This window comes from Acinonyx jubatus, chromosome B3, assembly GCF_027475565.1.
Source record: "Acinonyx jubatus isolate Ajub_Pintada_27869175 chromosome B3, VMU_Ajub_asm_v1.0, whole genome shotgun sequence".
NCBI classification, from domain to species: domain Eukaryota; kingdom Metazoa; phylum Chordata; class Mammalia; order Carnivora; family Felidae; genus Acinonyx; species Acinonyx jubatus.
In genome coordinates this window covers 116,568,623-116,590,079 of record NC_069386.1, presented here as the reverse complement: position 1 = coordinate 116,590,079, position 21,457 = coordinate 116,568,623, and the positions used below count along the sequence as shown (strand labels likewise).

At 36.1% G+C, this 21,457-nt stretch overlaps 1 protein-coding gene across 2 annotated transcripts in view; it reads right to left on the bottom strand.

The window, feature by feature from the left end:
- Positions 1-4,712: 4,712 nt before the first annotated feature.
- The window catches only part of DNAL1 (dynein axonemal light chain 1), a 62,233-nt gene continuing 45,488 nt past the window's right edge, over positions 4,713-21,457 (bottom strand). For both annotated transcript variants that reach the window (XM_027066112.2, XM_015071674.3), the window contains 4 exons: positions 19,220-19,275; positions 11,064-11,190; positions 9,923-10,063; positions 4,713-5,334 (listed from right to left, as the gene is read on the bottom strand). In XM_027066112.2, coding sequence (XP_026921913.1) covers positions 5,294-5,334; positions 9,923-10,063; positions 11,064-11,190; positions 19,220-19,275 — 365 coding nt within the window. In that variant the 3' untranslated portion in view covers positions 4,713-5,293. The remainder of the gene's footprint in view (positions 5,335-9,922; positions 10,064-11,063; positions 11,191-19,219; positions 19,276-21,457) is intronic.

The following is a 21,457-nucleotide window of genomic DNA, read 5'->3' as shown; positions in this document are numbered from 1 at the left end:
AATTAAAATCTGCTTTTTAAAGGAGGACAGCAGCAAGAAACATCCTTAGAACCAAAGAACTGTGGAATAAACAAGTAGAAACTGCACCACAGTCCCATTCTGAGGCCAAAATTATATTTGGTTGATAGCACAGAATATGTGCTGAGACAATGTGTAATGTTACAGCTATTACTAGGCTATCTTGTTTCTTGTGGATCAAAAAGGGGCTGGCCAGTGTCAGGTTATTCCAGACCACAAATCAGGGGCCTATCAATCAACCTTAAACTCGTATACTACCAGTAAGGAGAGGACTAGGAATAGTCCTTCCGGTTCCGGGAAGCACTTTGCAGGATCCCAATCATTTGGAATGGTGCCCAGAGGCCTTCTAGTGAAGACTTACAAACCTGGAAGAGGAGATTATCACTGGTAGTGAACTACAGGGGGAAAAAATGGCATAAAGAAATGAGTCAGGCTCTCTCCCTGTCTCATACACACTCACACAAGCTGTGTCGAATGTTTGATCTAAAGGCCAAATTTCTTCAGAATTGAATGTGATTGGAAGTTCACATGGTTGCTCTATACTAGCTAAAGCTAATGGCCACATAACCAAAAAAAGATACAAATTAATTTTTTTTAGAAAATAACACAATTTATTACTATTTTAAAACAAGTTTCACAAAATAACATTCAGAAACTCAACATTTCTAAATAAGTTAACACAATAAGTTTAGTCATAAAGTCATGCTACAAAATTCCTGCATATAAAAGATTATTATCAAAGTATTAATAGATGTTAAAATGTTCTTTAGAATGGAGTTGGTTCTAGAAGCCAAAGATTCTGGAATGATGCTCGTTATCATGACTGACACCCTGGGAGAAGCAGCTAGCTGTATGTATATTCTCTACCACCAGTCTTTTGATGGGATTGATCCCTCCAGGCAATAGCACCTCAGAGGCAGGTATCCTGCAGATCAAAGAAGCAAAGAACTTCCCACCCTTGTCACATTAGCCACAGCTTAATTTAACCAACATCTAAATTAACTGTTGAAATCTAGACGTGGGAAAGATAACTAACGCACAAAGTTTCTATTCTGAGAAAGAGAATTCTACATGACACATTCCCCAGAGGGATGACTGTCAATGTAGCAGACATGGAAGATGACAACAAGGAGGGAAATAGGGAAATCCAGACTCTGATTATGTCAACAGACAACTATTGCTCAGGTTGGCTTAGAACGAGCAAGGATAAGTCTGATTCTCTAATATCCACATGCAGGCTAGGTATTTACCTATCTGCCCTTTGGGAGTCCTGTCTACCAACATCCAGTTCATAATTTTAAAGTGCAAATCTATGGCAAAATAGTTTACTCTCCCCCATCCCCTTGTTAAATTTGCTAGATCATAATTTGGTTGGCTGGTTCCCCTCTAATCTGCCCAATATGGGAAGTAACTAGAATCCAGTTATGACTTCTCCAAGTGGCAAGTGAAAATGTTTCTTAGGTTAGAAAAAAGTAAGACTCAGTCTCATTTTGACTTTCAGTTTTCTTCCTTTGCAGTCAGTTATAAAAAGGTAGCAACAGAGATTTCGATGTGGGATTTCTAAAAGTTCAGTGATTTTTTTTAAGACATACTCTATTTTTTTTATTGCACCTATTTTATGGTTTTATGAAAAAACCAAAACCAAAACCAAAACCTTATGCTAGAGTGAGGATAAAGGAATATGGTCAAGTTAGCTGTGTCAGAAGCACCAACTCTGCTACACTGAAACTTGTTTTATATTTAATTATTCACAGACATATTAAGCAGCCTAAATAAAGAAAACATGTGCCGAAGGGATTAATTTCAGTTAAAAGATAACTTTCAGTTCAGCAGTTAGTTTTCTCCCTTTACCAACAATTACAATGTAAGGTCCTCACAAACTGACAAACTGCAGTTAAAGAGACACTACTCGTGATCAATACTTTGACACTCCCCACCCCCCAACACACCAATTTTTAAAAGTTAATGATTAAGTCCAACCTTCCTAGACCCTACACTTTTTCCATTAGTCCTAAGAAAAACCCAGGTGGAAGATTCTTGGTCACAGAGATAACTACCTTCAACTCCACTTACACATCACCAATTCTGAGAATAAGTCAACAGTTAAGATTCATTTTTTATTCCTCCTTACTCTACTTCAGACCACTGGTAAAAGAAGAATCTATTCAAGTCAAAATTCTTTTTCCACACAAGAACCACATTTAAGTGTCTAATAACCATACCAAGTAATACCAAGTTAATGACCAATTATCATGACATCCTTCTGATCACATCCAAAATTGGTGTCTACACCAGCTAACTTTCACATATGATTACCAAATTTTTCCAAATTTTATACAATATTTTTCTGTATTTAATGACTGCTAGCGTCTGGAAAATCTATGCATTAGTGGACAATGAACAAACATTTAAAGAATGATCCATTTTCTAAAAGTACACTCAAAATGTTCAAAGATAAAGCAAAATCTATCATAAAGTTGAATTCTGTTATAGTAAGAGAGAGGTAGGTTAACAATCACTGTCCTAAGATAAGCAGGAATACTAAGAAATAAAAGTTGAGACCCTGCTGAAAAATGTAAGTTGAACCTTCCAGCCCTGAGTTTCTAATGTTATATGACAATTATTAAAATGAGCATTACAAAAAAGCAAAACACCAATGACCATTTTCCTTCCATCCATAATTATTAAATACATCACCTTCTCTCATACAACAACTCAGGAGGCATATATGGCTAGAGTGAAAATAAATGCACCTGGACAAAAGGAATGTTAGTATAAAGCACTGGTTCTTAACCAGGGACAAATCTGTTCCTACCCCACTGCCAGAGGGGACAGATGGTAATGTCTGAAGACATTTTTGGTTGTCAGAACGAAACTGGGGATTCTACTGGTATCTAGTGAGTAGAAGCCAGAGATAGTGCTAAACATCCTATAACACACAGGATAACATTATCCAACCCAAAGTGGTAATAGTGCCAACACTGAGAAACTCTGGTCTAAAGGAACAAACTCCTATGAACACAGAACACAAAAACCTTTCAAGGCCTGACCAGGTAATACAGACATAAACTTACAGTTAGGGAACACAGAAAAGTTGAATTCCTTTGCAGACTAAAATCAAGTTACCTGTGGAAAATTAAAATACTGGATGGATTCCAGAGCTCTACCATCATTACAAGAATAGAAAAAATTTAGATGAGCCACTAAAATGGCATAATGCTTTAAACCAAGAGCACAGAGAGAATCCATCCCAATCTCTGAGAACTATCAGTGATTTAAAAATATTAAGAAACAAGGAGAAGCAGAGAAAATGTTTCTATATTATAGAATTCAGAAAACCAAATGCCAACACCATAAGCCATTTTAAGATTCAATATGAAGTTATTCATTCCCTATTATATTCACTTCCAGAGTAACTTTTAGAAAATATATCCATACATAGCAAAATGGCTTCAAGCTTTCCTACTGGATGACATGCAAACTACAAGTGAAGAAGATCATCTTCCCTCCTAGTTTTGAAGATTTAAACATCACCAAGGGGAATACTCATTGCCTACAGTTCACAAAAGAAATACCCAAAGGCTTTGAATGTGTAAGCCAGAGTAAAGATTTCTTCCTATCAGATTATAAGGAAGAACTAAAAGGATGCAAAAAGTGTTGGACTAATTTTTCCTCTTGCTGTTTGTATTCAGAATTGATTGTCAAAGCAGTGGTCCCTTTAGATCAGAGTGACTCAGAGAAATCACGTAATTCCTACTTAAATGATAGCTGAAAATTTCTGAAGCCCAGGGGTATTTATGCAATCACTTAAAACAAACCAAAATGACACTCCCCTCTTTGACTGGTTTTACACAAGTAAATGGGGAAATAAGAATCAGTCTCTGGTTGAGGGACTTTAGGCACAATTTGGCAGAGCGCCTCTAACTTCTTTTCTGAAATCCGTCAGTGATTCAGTCATGGCCTGCTATGGACTTCATCATCATATGGTTACTGACTACTATATCTTGTACTTTCCAAAAAGACTTTTTTTTCTTATATGATAAATTCTAAGCTCTGTCTCCAACTATTGCTTTGCAATTTTAAGGTTAAATCACCTACCATCCTTCATAGAGAAGGCAATCCTTAAAAATATTGCCATTTGCCTGCAATCCCATAATGAAATATCTCTTCTCTTTTCCCTCCACAATCACTTACATAATTCATTTTAAGAGCTGTTTAACTCAGAAACATTCTAAAAATATATTTCGAAATTCTAAATTTAACCTATTGAAAGGTATCAGATGCAGTCTTTAGGTTCTATATCCTTATTTATAGCAATCATTTCTCCCAACGTGAGGGTCAAAAGAACAAAGTTATTAGGGAAAATTTTGACATATATGAATGGCCAACATTTAGGCTAGTAATTCAAACATAACTATTGTTTACATACATTTCCTTATATAACATATAAGGGACTATAAACCAAAAAGTGTGCCTAAAATCAGGTCCACATGAGTAACATGACCACAGTACCAGTTAAAGGAATGATCATGGCAGTCATTTCAACCACTGACCTGGATCACAGAATGGCTGACTGTGCACAGTGACTCAAGTGGCCAGGCATGTAAACACAACCTAAATTCCAGTTGACATTGCACACATTTTTGGAAAAACAACTAAATATAACATGGGCTATAAGGCCCCCAAGATATTAATTTTTCCTTTTTTCACCACAGCTTTTCCAACTGGACTTTGGGAGTCTTGGTTCTAGGGCTGCTCTGCATTTCTTCTAAGAGGAACTCTTCCTGTCACTGTGCTGCCTTTTGAACCAAAGGCATCACATATTTGTGCTTCTGAATCATAAGGACATGGACCTTCAGGAAAGATAGTCTACAGACTCAAAGGTTAAGTATATATATTTAAATGCCTGGTCTAAAAAAAAAAAAAACAACTTAAATTGAATAAAGAACCGTATTTGTTATTCCTTTTTGTTAAAAATGACTAGTCTATAAAAAGTTTCAGTAGATGGGGCCACGAAGTACACAACTGGGACTAAAGACAAAAATTGAAAATCTGAATTTCTAAAAAAAGTACTAGAATATATGAAGTTGGTGTTACTGTTACTATTTGGGGGGAGAAACACTAAATAGGTTTAAAAAAAGATAGGAATGAGAGATTTGTTTTATCTTAATAATCTTTTGCCCCACACAGAATCTTTAAAATAGACAATTATACAAAACTTATCTATTGTTCTTATGACATTTAAATAAGTTAACATGAAGCGGAAAACATGGTGTTAGTTATCTTCTTCCTCGTCCTCTTTAATTACTGGGGTACCTAAAATGAAAAAGAAAATTATTTCTGGTCATTCTAAACAGATTTTTTAAATTCTAAATGAAAATATTGTTCTGTTAACCAGAGACGCTATGAATACCAGGAAGTGTGCCATAATAAAAATAATCTCATAAAATCATCTCTTTGATTTCAAATTATCCAAAAAGCTCCTCAGGAAACTTCTCAAATGGATTAATATAAGTATTTGTGAATATTTAGCTCCCCAAACGCAGAGTTGCAAATAAAAGTGCCTACAGGTGGCAGGCAGAAAAATAAAGCTCTATATACACACTAAAAACTGTATATGTTAAACACAGAGAAATATTCTTCATTTTTCACAATAAAATATGCAATCCCAGTGTTGCCAGAAATCTGAATTTTTATTTTACTCTCCCAAATATTAAACAATGGGAATAAACTTGAAAAAATAAAAATAAGAAGAACCAAAACACAGAAAACAAAACACATCTGCAGGCTATCACTGGGCCAAGAGCCACACATTTCTGAGCACTGGCATTTGAAGCCTGCCCACAATTTGACTCCAGTCCCATGTTCAGTCTTAACTCTTCAGCCACTCACCTTCTGCACCAGCTAAACTGATCAGTTCATGGTCTACCAAACTCATCTTGCACACTCTTATCTCTGGATCCTTGGTCAAGGGTTCCTCCATTTTGGAATGCCCCCTACCAACTCTCCTTCCATCTAAATCCCACCCTTAATTAAAAACCAGCTCCAGGGGCACCTGGGTGGCTCAGTTGCCTAAGTGTCCAACTTCAGCTCAGACGATGATCTCACGGTTTGTGGGTTCGAGCCCCAGGTGGGGCACTGTGCTGACAGTTCAGAGCCTGAAGCCTGTTTTGGATTCTGTGTCTCCCTCTCTCTGCCCCTCCCCTGCTCGCACGCTGTCTCTCTCTGTGTCTCAACAATAAATAAATGTTAAAAAAAATTTTTTTTAAAAAGAACCAACTCCAGTGCCTCTTCCTCTGTGATTCTTGCGAAATGAACATTTATGTTCTTTACAGTAGTGACTAGAGTTTCACCTCTCTGTACTCTGCACAGCATCTTTTCACAGGGGGAGAGTGCATAACATACAAAGTACACAAATTATGTAAGTGTACAAATTGATAAATATGTACAAAATGAACACATCTGGTAACCAGCACCCAGATTAGGTAGAGAACATTATTAGAAACCCCCCCAAAACTTCCTCAAGCCCCCTTCCAGTCACTATCCCCCCACAAAAGGTATATTCTATCCTAATGTCTAACATCATAGGGTATTTGCCTGTTTTTGAAATTGATATGAATGGGATGGTGTAACATGCACTCTGTGTCTGGCTTCTTTTGCTCAACATTATGTTTGCGAGACTCATCTATTTGTGTGAAATCTGTAGTTCATTCATTCTCATTGCTGTTTAATATTACATTGTATGAATATGTCATAATTTATTCTATTGTTGATGGGCATTTGGGTTGTTTCCAATTTATAGCTATTAAAATAGCGCTGCTATGAACATTCTCATACCTATCTTTGGGTTAACAGATATATCCTTTTATTTGGGGTCTGTAGCTAGGAGAAAAAGTGCTGGGTCATAATGGATATGTATGTAGACCTTTTACAGATAATGCCAGTTTTCCAAAGTGGTCATACCAAGTTACATTACTACCTGGCAGGGTCTGAGAGTTCTAGTTGCTCCACATCCCACCAATATTTGGTATTGTCTTTTTCATGTTAGCTTTTTTTTTTTTTTTTTAAGTAGGCTTCATGCCCAGCCACAAAGCCTAATGCAGGACCTGCACTCATGACCCTGAGATTAAGACCTGAGCTGAGACCAAGAGTCGGATGCTTCACCAACTGAGCCACCCTGGCATCCCCATTTTAGCTTTTTAAGATTCCCCAGTTTTGCCTATAAGCGACAGAAAAGAAGCAAAAGTAGGCAAGTTAGCAGCTGTAGCCATCTCTGTCCTGGTATCCTAACTAGCAGGATGGTTCTTTTGGGGCTGTTCAGATTGGTCTGAGGTCAATGCTTGGTCCAAAAGGCTATAATGTGGCTTGGTCTATTCAGGGTCTACGTAAGGGGTCCATGTTTAAGGGAAGGGTTTTACTTCCTGTGTGCAATGCTGAAAGAAATAAGACAAATGACTTCAAATGGTTCTACAATCGAACCAAAAGTGAACATAGAAAAGCTGAAGTCCAAGACTCTAATGTTCCTACCCACTTTTTTCTATTTTATTTTTTAATTGTGAAATATTCATTCATACAAATACAGTGTAAATAATTTAAGGAATAACAAAGCCAGTGATTCTATACCTACTACCAATTTAGGAAAGAGAGCATTACCAGTATTTTAGAAACCTGTTTGCCTCTTCCCAATTATTCCTATACCTCTCCATAAGAGATAATCTGCTGTCATTTTACCCCTAAATATGCATCCAGGAAAAAAAAAAAAGAACATTCTGCATGATTCCACTAATACAAAACTCTAGAAAATTCAAACTAATCTATAGAGACAGAAAGCAACCACTAATTACCTTGGGAAGGATGATGGCAAGGAGCAGGAGGGAAGGATTACAAAGAGGCACAAGGATACTTTTTGGGGTGATACATATGTTCATTATCTTTTCCTCCCCAGCTTTACTGAGATATGACTGAGATAGCATTGTGTAAGTTTAAGGTATAAACATGATAATTTGATATACATATATATTATGAAATGATTACCACAATGTTAATTAATACATCGATCACTTCACATATTTACTTGTGTGTGTGTGTGTGTGTGTGTGTGTGTGTGTGTGTGTGGTGAGAACTTTTAAGATCTACTCTCTTAGCAACTTTCAAGTTGCTATTAAGACAGTATTGTTAACTACAGTCACCATCATATGTTCACTATCTTAATTGTGGTGATGGTTTCAGAGGTGTCTATGTATATCAAAACATATAAAATAATTATCACTTTAAATATGTGCAATTAATTGTGTCAATTATACTTCAAGCAAGCTATTTTTTGGTGTAGGAAAGTAGATAGTTAAGAGCTTTTTACATCAATAATTCTCAACTGGAGGACAGGTGAGCACATACCTAGGGAGGCAATTGGAATCACCTATGAAACTTGTTCAAACTACAGACACCGCTTCACTTTCTCCCTAGAGATTCTAATTTCTTTTTTTTTATGTTTTATTTATTTTTGAAAGCAAGAGAGACAGAGCATGAGTGGGGGAGGGGCAGAGAGAGGGGGAGACACAGAATCCAAAACAGGCTCCAGGCTCTGAGCTGTCAGCACAGAGTCCGACACCGGGCTCGAACTCACAGACCGTGAGATCATGACCTGAGCCAAAGCCAGACGCTTAACCGACTGAACCACCCAGGCTCCCCTCTCCCCAGAGATTCTAAACCATCCCTCCATAGGGGTGCAGTCCCATTTAAGAACAACCACTGCAGTAAGCTGGAATGGATAAAAGAATTGTGTACTGAGGCTTTGAAAGAGTTGGTAAGAGAGAGATGGAGAGACAAAGAATAGGAAGGATAGAATGACAATGCAGCAGGGGTGGTGAAGAGAGAAGAGAAGGTTTGAGGGACAAGGAAGCCTAAACCACAGACAACTAAGCCTTTTGTTTTGGATGTGAATATCAGTATGAGTATGGTGATGAAGAAAGTAGAGCAAATATGTGTGTGGTAAGTGATGATGACAATGATAATGATCATGTAGCTGGATATTACTTATTTGTTTCTTCTAAATATTTTCCTTTCCCTTCTTCAGTCAGGTAGCCTAGTCAGCTCTATGGATCACTGCTTCAGGAGCAATGTCGAAAGCAGAAAAAGACCATCAGACTTACTAGCTTTTGTCTCTGAAAAGCCTAAGAAGATCACTGAGAAGACAATTTGTGAGCAGATGCAGAATGATGTGGAAAAGAAGGAGGGGGATAGGGATTCTCCTCAGATTAGAAAGGTTATTTCTCTGGGTTGGCAGAAAAGAGAGAAATCTGTAGGTACTGGAACATCTGGGATCCTAGTCTGGCTTCCTGATAGCACCGCTAGGAGGAGGTAAGATCCCGAGAAGTCTGGGACTATTATCATTTCTAGTTTTTAGATACAAAAGAACAAGGTTTGATGACATTCATTAACTAGCACAATGACAAAAGTCTACTAAGTGGTAGAATTGGAACTTGAACCTAGTCAGGGATATCTACTGACTTTGACACCTATCTTAAATATTGGTTAACTAAAATTAGGTGTGGGGGGAGGGTATAGAGAGAAAATGACAATTTTGATACAGCTGTGAAAAAGCAACTGCTTACCATTTATGTCTAATTATTCTGCAAAATAATACCCTTGTGACTTGAGAAAAGCCTGGCTTTCTTAAAAGTTTTTGGTCTAGGGATGATCTTACACCAGTCTAAGTATCCCAGGAGTTTTTCATCTCACCCTGGCCCAAACTCAGACTATAAAATTTCCTATGGAATGAAATGGCTTTGGAGATGAGAGACAACCTATCTTTTTTTTCAGTTGTGCTCCTTTTCATAATTCCATGTCACAAATTCAATTCTTATGCTTAGAAATCATTGCCCCAAGCTGGCTCAGGGTCACTCACCATCCAGCTTTTTCAGTTTGGGAACTCTCTTGGTTGCTTCTTCAATCCAGTTCCCCTCCGCAGAATGTTTCTCTTCCAAGGGATTGCCTACAAACACCAGGTCTTCCAGGCACGGCAGTTCGGCCAGCTTCACAAATTCAGCTATAAGTACAAAGAATACATTCCATATGAAAATGGCAAGTTTTCCTGTTATGATTTTTGGGATTGAGGGGTTGAACTCCAGTACCAGTAGCCCTCAGTTTGTGACTATTCAGAACAATTTATTTAAGATTTTGAAAGAAGTAATAAGGCAAGCTATCCCATATGAAGTCTTTCTCTGAAGACAATATGGAAAGGGAGGGAAAAAGAAGACATACTTCCTCAACCTTTATGCTAGGCTACAGGTGGGATAAGAAAAGGAAATGAGGTTCAGAATCACAAAGAACAAACTCTCCAGTGATAGGGCTTCTCTATGCTGTACAGTATGGGTTAAGCCAAACTGCTGTTGTCTCTACCCATTCCCTCATCTGTGAATTTTTTTTTTTTTAATTAATTAGACTTCACACCCAACATGGGGCTTGAACTCATGAGCCTGAGATCAAGGATCACATGCTCTACTGACTGAACCAGCCAGACACACCTAATCTTTGAATTCCTAATGAATTCACACCTCTAGTGAAGAACTCATTACAAAGTTCTATAGTTATTAGCTTATAAACTACTCTTTTCCACTAAGTTGTGAATTCCTTGAAAACAGAGACAGTATCTTATTCAATTATGTATGTTAAGAGCCTGGCATAGTTCATAACACTTAATAGGACTTTAGTAAATGCTGAATGAATAATATATTATAAAAAAGCAAAGTAATATAAATGGCAAATACATCTTCCACGCAAGATTATTAAATTAAACCTGATTCCTTTCAGCCTTTGGACAATAATTTACATTTTTTTCATGATGAATAATAAGACCAGGATCTATTCAGTTATAATCATTCTAAGTAAATATTTAAATGTAAATTTCAAGCATTTAGCATAAATATAGGAACTCCTATAGCTATTTCCCTGTGTGCTTAGAAAGAAATGTCCCCATTTTGCATCTCATTCTGTTTATTTTCTACAATAGGAAGTAGAAGGTTAACAAAGAGCCAGCTTTGGCTTACCCCAGTCTTTCACCAGGTTATTAGACATGTAGAGAATCTTTAATTTCTTCATTACATGGATCCCTTTCAACTTCTCAATAAAATTGTAGGAGATCCACAGTTCTTCTAATGTGTCCCCTACTGCTTCCTGAAAAAGAAAGCAATTTGGTTTATAAGCTTATTTTTCAACTTTTCCTTCTGTCCCCTTTCCTTATAAAAACAATGGCCTTCGAGAGAACCGAAACCCACCTGTTTACGGGCAGAAGAGCTGCAGGTTGTGTGGGAGTTTTTTCTCATAAAGAAAGGCAAATAGAACATTTTCTTCCTCTCTTCAAACTGATCTGAACTAAAATAGCTACTGAAATTACCAAAAGGGGAAACAATAGCACTATTTTATCCACTTTTATTGAATGGCATAGATTTCAAATTATGTCTCTATACATCATATGGTTTGATCCTTATAACATTAAAGATAGGTAAAGCAGGTAATTTGATTTCTATTATAGAGAGATTAAAGGCATTTTCTAAGATCACAATGCTATCAAGTAATAGAGCTAAGTCTAAATTTCAGGGGTTTTGTTTCAATATTTATTATGGAAACTTTCACACATAACAAGTTGAAAGAGTATTACAATGACTATCTATATATGTTCTACCTAGATTCTACCATTAACATTTTACTATCCTTTTCCTATCACATATCTGTCCATCTATCCATCTGCTATCTATCAAGTCCTCTTATTTTTTTGATGTATAAAACTCAGTTTAAAACTCATAGTCTTGAGGTACCTGGGTGGCTTAGTCAGTTAAGCACCTGACTCTTAATTTCGGCTCAGGTCATGATCTCAGGGTTCATGAAACTGAGCCCCAAAGTCGGGCTGACAGTGACAGCATGGAGACTACTTGGGATTTCTCTCCCCGCTCTATCTGCCCCTCCTCCACTCCCGCTTGCATTAGCAAGCTCTCTCTCTCAGAAATAAACATGAAAAAAAAAAAAACACCCATAGTTTTTCCATTACAGTATAAAGATTGTATCATATTGGCTCTTAAATGCTGGATATGATCAATGGTGGTACAAAGATTCTTCCTTCTTTTGTAGACATAAGACATAATGAAATGATTATTTCTTTTTTTAAAAAACAAAAGAATGCTAGGCAGGATCAATTAGATGCTCAATCCCCTCTTAGTCTAAAGAATTTACCTATATCCACATGGTAACATCTAGAATGTGGGGCCTAGGTCTATGTGCTGGTAACTGTCCTTTCAAAGACCATAGAGAGAATAAGTGTACCGGGACAAAGAACCTTAATACATTTTCCATACTGGTGGAACCAGGGGAAGCTGAGAAGGGAGTGGCCTGAATTAGTCTGTGTGTCATTCCAACTCCCACAATTCATCATAGTTTCAACTTTCTGAATAAAAGAAACAATTTCAAAGTAAAAAAAAAAAACAAACCTTTTATATCAGTCCATTCTAGCACTCATATATCAGAACTTAGTGACTTTATCAAACCCTCTCATCTACTATTCTGATATCTTCTCCCAAAGGATCTAATTAATATGTCCTATATAGCTTTCAGAAGAGGGGAATCAGGCATCAGATAATTTAAACTTTATTACATACATTTTAACTCACTGCATCCCCATCCATTTCATGTGTCAAATTTAGAAAGTGTGAGGTAGCAGGGAAAATACTGATTAAACATGGATTAGAAGATTTAGACTCAATTCTGGGTCTGCCGCTTAGTGTTGTTTTACATGTATATATGGGGCTCTTGGTCAATTTCACATAACCAATTTCACCAATTCTCCAAATAGCCAATTTGCTGAATTTACTCTTTCACTGATTTATTGAAAAACTGTTTACTTACAAATTATAGCAATTTGTTTTAGATAGGATAGGATAAGATAAAACAGGATAGAAATTCCTTTAGATAGGATAACTTTTGAAGATGTCTGTGATGTTTTATTCATTCATCTGAGTACTAATTTAGTTTTAGTTTCATTTTTAGCCATTTGGATGTAGCTGTTTTGCCATTGCCAAATTGCAGTGCATTTGGGGACTTTCTTCACTTGGCAATATGACTTTGTGGAATGAGAATTTCTTATGTATACTAACTTACAAATGTACACATTTTGGATGTCCAGAGCGTAGTTCTTTCAATACATTTCAATCTCTTCCACGGTCTTTTGTACTTCCCTAAATGTAAGGATTCCCTAACCACTTTAATTAGATTACTATTTTTATGTGTTCTAATCACTTGAGAAGTGATTAGTGTCTAAAACATGAGGGGCACCTGGGTGGCTCAGTCGGTTAAGTGTCCAATTTCGGCTGAGGGCATAATCTCACAGTTCGTGAGTTCAAGTCCCACTCGGGCTCTGCACTGACAGTGCAGAGCCTGCTTGGGATTCTTTCTCTCTCTCTCTCTCTCTCTCTGCTCTTCTCCCACTTGCATGCTCTCTCTCTCTCTCTCTCTAAAAATAAATAAATAAACTAAAAAAAAAAATGAAACTGATTCTACCAAGATGGACCAACAAATCCAAAGCTGGGATGAAACAGCTGCAGTAAAATTAACACTAAATAAAACCTTAAAGAAAAAATTTAAAGGTGTTGAAACCATTCCAAGCAACACAATTTTTATGTATTTCTAAGAAGGTAATAAAGATAAGATTTTGGTGAAGCAATATGGTGACTATCAATCAGTAAAACCTGGCTAAGTTTGTGTAAATCAGTTCAGTGAAATCTGTCATTCAATAAATAATAAATTGGCCCTTTGGAGAACTGAACATTGAGTAAACAGACATTTAGCAAACTGGTCTGCTTCTGCATATGAACAAATCACTCCTCCTCCTAGTTTTTTACTCTGTAAAAGGAGGAGGTTGGCATATTGAGATACCATCTCACACTCATTAGGATGGCTACTATCAAGCAAACAAAAAATAACAAGTGTTGGCAAGGATATGAAAAAATTGGAACCCTTGTGCATTAGTGGTGGGGATGGGATGTAAAATGGTATAGCTGCTACAGAAAATTGGTGGTTCCTTCAAAAATTAAAAATATATGATCTAGCAATCCCACTTCTGGGCATATACCCAAAAGGATTGGAAGCAGAGTTTTGAAGAGAGATTTGAACACCCATGTTCACAGCAGCATTATTTACAATTGCCAAAAGGTGGAAACAACCAAAGTGATCATTGATGGAGGAAGAGATAAACAAGATATGGTATATACATTCAATGGAATATCATTCATCCTGAGAAAAGAAAGACATTCTGATAAATGTTACAACATGAATGAACCTTGAGGACATTATGCTAAGTGAAATAAGTCAGTCACATGAAGACAAATACCATATGATTCCATTTTCATGGGGTACTTATGGTAATCACATTCAGAGAGACAAAAGGTAGAATGGTGGTGCTAGAGCTGAGGGGATGGGACAAAGGAGTTATTGTTCAATGGGTACAGAGGTGCAGTTTTACCAGCTGAAGAGAGTTGTGGAGATGGACAGCAGTGATGGTTGTACAATGATACAATATACTTAATACCATGGAACTGTACTTAAAAATGGTTACCATGGTAAATTTTATGTTATGTGTATTTTACCACAATAAAAAATAAAGGAACAAAAATGAGAAGGCTAGACAAGAAGTTCTCTAAGATCCCTTTCAGCTATTAAAGTTTATGATTCTTTGAGGTCAACAAACCATTATGAATATTGAAAACAAAAAAAATAAAAAAGTGTCTGTTCTGTAAATAATATTACATTGGAGGTTATAGGAGTGGGAAAGGTTTAAGGGAGTGCTGTAAAACCTCCATTTTGGACCACATAAAATGATGATTATTGTTATTGTTTGCCTTTTGTATAAAGTAATGAATTCAGATATCATAATGTTGCTGAAAGTCTTTAGGAAGATCTGATTCACAAACAGTTAAGAAATGTTTGTAGGCAGTTGATTATAAGCATACAAAAACAAATAGATTTTATATTATAAACAGGAAGTCATTAGAGAGAAATTATTTCATTCATCATAGCAACAAAAACTATAAATTACTTAGGAATACATTTTTATAAGAAGTGTACAGGCCTTACAGGAATTGAAACTAAAATTCTACTTAAAGTTTAGACATAAAAAATCTGAATAAATCTGCCTGTAAGGGAAGCCTCATTATTATAAAGACCTCAATTTTCTCCAATCAATCTATAAATTCAGTGGAATTATAAGACTTCCAGTCTTATATACTTTGCTTTTTTTTTTCACTTAACAACATACCTTGCAAATTATTCCATCCAGCATGTATAGGTAAGTCCTACCTCATTTTTCCTCTTGATATATTTTATTTATTTATTTATATTTATTTAGTTAGCTATTCTACAATTGATATACCCCAAGATTGTTGACGTTTTTTATACAAGCTTTGTTGCAATGAACATACTTGGTCCAACATCTTTGTTCATATATGTGAGGATGAAAAAGTCCTAGATATAGAATAGTTGGTACAAAGTAAATACACATTGAAGACTGTGATAGCTATTGACAAACTTCTGGTCTCAGCAACAATATTTAAAAGTGCCTGTTCACTATACTTGGGCACTTTAGATAACTACCTGAGCCCGAGTATCTTTATTCTGAACTGAGGATTTTTTTAAATCTTTAAATGAGGACATTATCTACTTGTGAATTTCAAATGAAACAATGCATGTAAAGAGTCTGTTACATAGCTAATAAATGTTAACAACAGCAATAATAGTAATAATATTCTCAACAATGGATAATTATTAGGAATATTGATAGCGCCTAGAATGCAATAAGAAAAAATAAAGCCAATAGAAAAATGAGCAATAACTATGTTTGGTCAATTACCAAAAGAGGAAACATATAACAAATATATAGGAGGACATTCAAGGTCACAACCAACTGAAGAAAACAGATTAAAACAACACAATACTCCATTTTTGCCTATCATATTGGCAAATATTAAAAATATGGATTGGGGCACCTGGGTGGCTCAGTTGGTTAAGTGTCTGACTTTGGTTTGGGTCATGATCTCGCAGTTTGTGAGTTCGAGCCCTGCGTCAGGCTCTGTGCTGACAGCTCGAAGCCTGGAGCCTGCTTGGGATTCTGTGCCTCCGTCTCTCTCTCTCTCTCTCTGTCCCTCCCCCACTCACACACTGATTCTCTCCCTCTCTCAAAAATAAATACACACTAAAAAAATCAAAACATATATGGATTAAAGGGGCACCTGAGTGACTTAGTCAGTTGAGCATCCAACTCTTGATTTCAGCTCAGGTCATGATCCTAGGGTTGTGGGATCCAGCCCCACGGTGGGCTCTGCGCTGAGCATGGAGCCTACTTGGGATTCTCTCTCTCTTTCTCTCTTTGTCTCCCACTCCCCATCTCCCCCACTCTCTCTCTCTCCCCAAAAAAGAAATGTAAAAATATGGATTAAAAAATATGGATAAATGGGTATTGAGGGTGGAGGGAATAATCCTCATCCATATACCATAGATGGAAGTAGAAACTAGAATTAGCATTGTGAGAGCAATTTGAGGCACCCATCAAAAATTTAAATGCATGCAAATATCCTCACCATTTCTATTTTTAGCAATCTAGCCTCTATCAACATTCAAATAACTAATGAAGGTTATATGTGTGAAGATGTTCATTGCAACATGATTTGTAACAGCAAAAAAAGAGAGAGAGGCACACCTTCCACAAGAAAATAATCTAAATGCTCAGCAGCATAGGAATAGTTAAATACATTGTTATATAAAAAAGAATGCATTAAATTTGCATGTTTTGACATGGAAGGATATTTATGATATGCTACTGAATGAAAAAGTAGAAAAAATATGGCCTGTATATTATCAGTACAAACATATATAACATATATATACATACATACACATGCACACAGATATCTATAGGTAAAAAGAGGAAAGACTTTCAGTGTATTGCATATATTTATGAATTGCTTGACTTGTTTTTTATAATTAACATGTATTACACTTAGAATTGATAGTTTTTGTAATTAGTAATATATTGAGTCACTCAGTATATTATTTACAGAGTGCCTCTTACATATATCAAGCACTAATGTATATGTTCATGAACAAAACTAAGGTACTCATTAGGATTTGTGTGTGTGTATTTGTGTGTGTGTGTGTGTGTGCATGCGTGTGACATGACAGAAAGAGACAAAGAAAACAAATAAATGAGAATTTCAGATAGTAATAAGAAAGTTGAAAAAAATTATAAGTGGCAAGAGTTTTTGCCCAGAGGGCTACTTTAGATATATGGTAGCTGGAACACTGTTGTGGAAGTGACATCTAAGCTGAAGTGTGAAGGTTAAGAAGGAGTCAGTAATGTAGAAGTCCAAGGTAATAGAGTTTTTAAGGCAAAAGAAATGGGAAGTAGAAAGGTCCTTCAGGTGGGAACAGACTTGGCATGCTCAAGGAGGAGAAAGACCAGTGGCTAGAGATTACCAACTAGGAAGAAGAGTAACATGGAATGACATCTGAAAGGAAGTCAGAGGCCAGATCATATACACAAATGGGCTTGCAATGTATCCCGTCAGTTTTCCTAAGTAGTTTAAAATAGACCCTTTTCCTTCAATTTTACATTCCATGTTTCAGGCAGCTGAACACTGCCTCCTATTTGGCTATTACAGCTGCCTCTGTAATGAGGGGGTGGCTATTTCAGCCTGTGTGGTTTGGGAGGTTACTGTTGAGAAGCACTGCAGTTTCAACCCCACTGGTTCTTGGGAAGCACAAGCTAGGCTTACTGGGGGTGGGGCTGGGAGTGGGGAGAAGGCCAGAGTCATAAAAACATTGGGAATGTTTATAAAATTATTTAACAATATACACTTTTTAAAAAATTATTATCTGTTTGGGAACAAATACAAGAAAAAGACATTAGCTTTGTCATTCCCAAAACTGCCTAATTTTACAATATTGTTTCATCTCAACTTCTCTGCAAGGAAATTCAAATGGCCAAAAAATTCCCTGTCAAAAACTTAAAAAATTTTTAAATGCCCAAGTTTGATAAAGGGAAATGGGAACCCTTATACATTACTGGTAGGAATATAAACTGTTAAAACTTTCCAAAGGGTAACTTGGTAATATGCCACAAAAGCCTTAAAAGAAATTCATACCTTTTGACCCAGCAATTCCATTTCAAGGAATTTATCCAAGGAATTATTCATAGATGTGTGCAATAATATAGCTAAAAGGAGATTCATAATAGCATTGATTATAATAACTCCAAACTGGAAATAAATAATGAGTAATAAGTAACTGATTTAAAAAATTATGGTATATCAGTAAAACAGAATATTATGCTATCATAAAAAAAGGGGTATGGTTGAAAATTATTTTAAAAACTTAAGTTACATCCTCTGATCAAAAACCTCCAGTGGCTTTGTAAGCCATCTGGAAAAAAAAATCTAAAATCTTATCATTACCTGTAAGACCCAATGTAGCCTCGTTCCTGGCTCCCTTTCCAAGCTCACTGAGGGCAATTCCCTACCCTCATTCAACTCTTCTGCTCTAATTCAAGCATATGGAGCAGCTTCAGTTTCAGGACATTTGCACTTGTCCCACTTCAGTCCAAGTACCTGTCCCTTGGTCAGCCCTATAGCTTTTTTCCTCATTTCCTGTCAATCTATGTTCTCGTATATGCCTTGCTTTTCTTCATTGCATTTATCACCACCTGTATTATACAATGTATTGCATATGCATTATACAAATATTTTCTAGACTGTCTACCTCTACTGTAATAGAAGTTCTAGGAGAGCAAGGACTTCATTACATATTCTTCTGTATCCCTAATGCCTAGAACAGTGCCTGGCTTAAAGTAGGCATTCAGGAAATATATTTGAATGATTTTGTTAAATGAATGAATGACATGAAAAAAGTGATTTTTACATATTAAGTAAAAAAAGAGAGCAAAACAATATGTATAGTATGATTTCATTTTCTACATACCCATCAAAGAATAGAAAAAAGACAAGAAAGATATCAATCAAAATGTTAACAATATTTACACTGTCAGTGGCTTATAGGTACTTTTTATAGTTGCTTTTTGATTTTGCAAAGTTTCTGCAATGAACAAATATTACTTGTATATTAAGGGGAAAAGTGCATGCTTTTTTTAAAGAAATAAATAACAACCTACCAGTCCATTTAAGTTCTTTATGTTGTTTCTTCCTAAAGATAATATTCTCAAGTTTTCTGTAGTAGAAAAAAAAAACAATTTTTGTTTATGAGAATCATATTACAACTGTTGTAAATCTAGTAAAATAAAGTGTTAATAACTTTTATATAATAAATATACTGATCTAATGAGTTAGAAAGGCTGTATTAATAAAGTGGTGATCAAGTAGGAAATAACATTGACCTATAATCTAAGGTAAACACTATAATTTCACATCATGACAATATTAAATTTATAAATGGTTAGCTATTTGGAACACATGGTTTTAAATTGCTGGCAAGTGGGGCGCCTGGGTGGTACAGTCGGTTGAGCATCTGACTTTGGCTCAGGTCATGATCTCTCGATTGGTGAATTCGAACCCTGCATCGGGCTCTGTGCTGACAGCTCAGAGCCTGGAGTCTGCTTCAGATTCTGTGTCTCCCTCTCTCTCTGCCCCTCCCCTGCTCACACTCTGTCTCTTTCTCTCAAAAATAAATAAACATTAAAAAAATTAACATAAACAAACAAACAAATAGCTGGCTAGTATAAATATTATAGGGATAAAATAAGACTAAAGAATATTTTAACTTCATCTTTTTTTACGTTTATTTATTTATTTTTGAGAGAGAGAGAGAGCACAAGTGGGGGAAGAACAGAGAGAGAGGGAGAGAGAATCCCAAGCAGGTTCCACACTGTCAGCTTAGAGCCTGATGCAGAGCTCGAACTCATGAACTGTGAAATCATGACCTGAGCCAAAATCAAGAGTCTGACTCAACCGACTGAATCACCTAGGTGCCCCAAGAAGCTCTGAACTTAAAATTTTTGAAGCATATATATATTTCAAATCTACTATAGTATGAAGACTCACGCTAGAAAATAAGAACATATTTATGCATAGCACACCTCACTCCAAAAAGGATTAAAAGTGAAATCAGGGGTGCCTGGGTGGCTCAGTTGGTTAAGCAACTGTTCATGAGTTCAAGCCCTGCATTGGGCTTTAGGCTGCCAGTACACAGCCTGCTTCAGATTCTCTGTCCTCCTCTCTCCCTGCCCCTCCCCTGCTCACATGTGTTCTCTCTCTCTCAAAAAATAAATTTTTTTTAAAAGTGAAATAAAATGAATTAGTATTTTAAAAATCTTTTGCTTGCAATCTTTTAAAAAATTAGGTTGTGATTTGGTTTAAAAATGCTTATTTGTATTTTTTAAAAGGTTGGTTCTATTTATGTATCTATAAGCTATTTCTGGAAGAAAAAAAGAAAGTAGAAACAGTGGTTGCTTTAGGGAACTGAGAGTCTATGGTCAGAGGAAAATTTATTTTCCACTGTACCCTTTTTTGAACTGTTTGCATAAAACCATGTGCATGTATTATTTTTGAAAATAAAAAAAAAGATTCTAGCAAAGCACAGGAAACCTCATTTCTGTTCTAAAAAAACTGCTGATTACTTATTTATAAGTTATACATTTAGTTTTCACAACTTAACCTTCTATAACTATGTTATCCAATATGGTAGTTACTACCCATGTGTGGCTATTTAATTTAAATTAATTAAAATTAAATACAATTTAAAGTTCAGTTTCTCAATCAAACTAGCCACATTTCAGGAGCTTAATAGCTGTATGTGGCTGGTGGCAACTCTATTGGGACAGTGCAGACAGCTCTATTGGACTGTACTGTTCTATGACATCCATAATTCAATGGTTAAGAACAAAAATTCAATTAACTGAGTTCCAATCCCAACTCTCTAAGGAAGCAACCAAACTTCTTTGAATCACAGTTTCATTATACATAAAATGAGGAAATATAATATCTGACTTTTAAGAATATCAAGATTAAATGAGATTAATTGTCTAAAATATTCAACATAATGCTTAATCCATGTACGTACACAATAAATGTGTGTGTGTGTGTGTGTGTGAGAGAGAGAGAGAGAGAGAGAGATCAGACATATATGGCTATATAAACTTTGTTTTAATTTATTTAATTTAATTATTTTATTTTTTTAAACAATGGAATTTTTGTAATGTTTACTTATTTTTAGAGAGAGAGAGTGCGCGCACGTGGGCAAGCAGGGGTGGGGCAGGGATAGAGGAGAGGGGCAGAGATAGAGGGAGAGAGAGAATCCCAAGCAGGCTCTGGGCTGTCAGCACAGAGCCCAACACAGGGCTCAAACCCACAAACCGCAAGACCATGACCTGAACCGAAATCAAGAGTTGGACGCT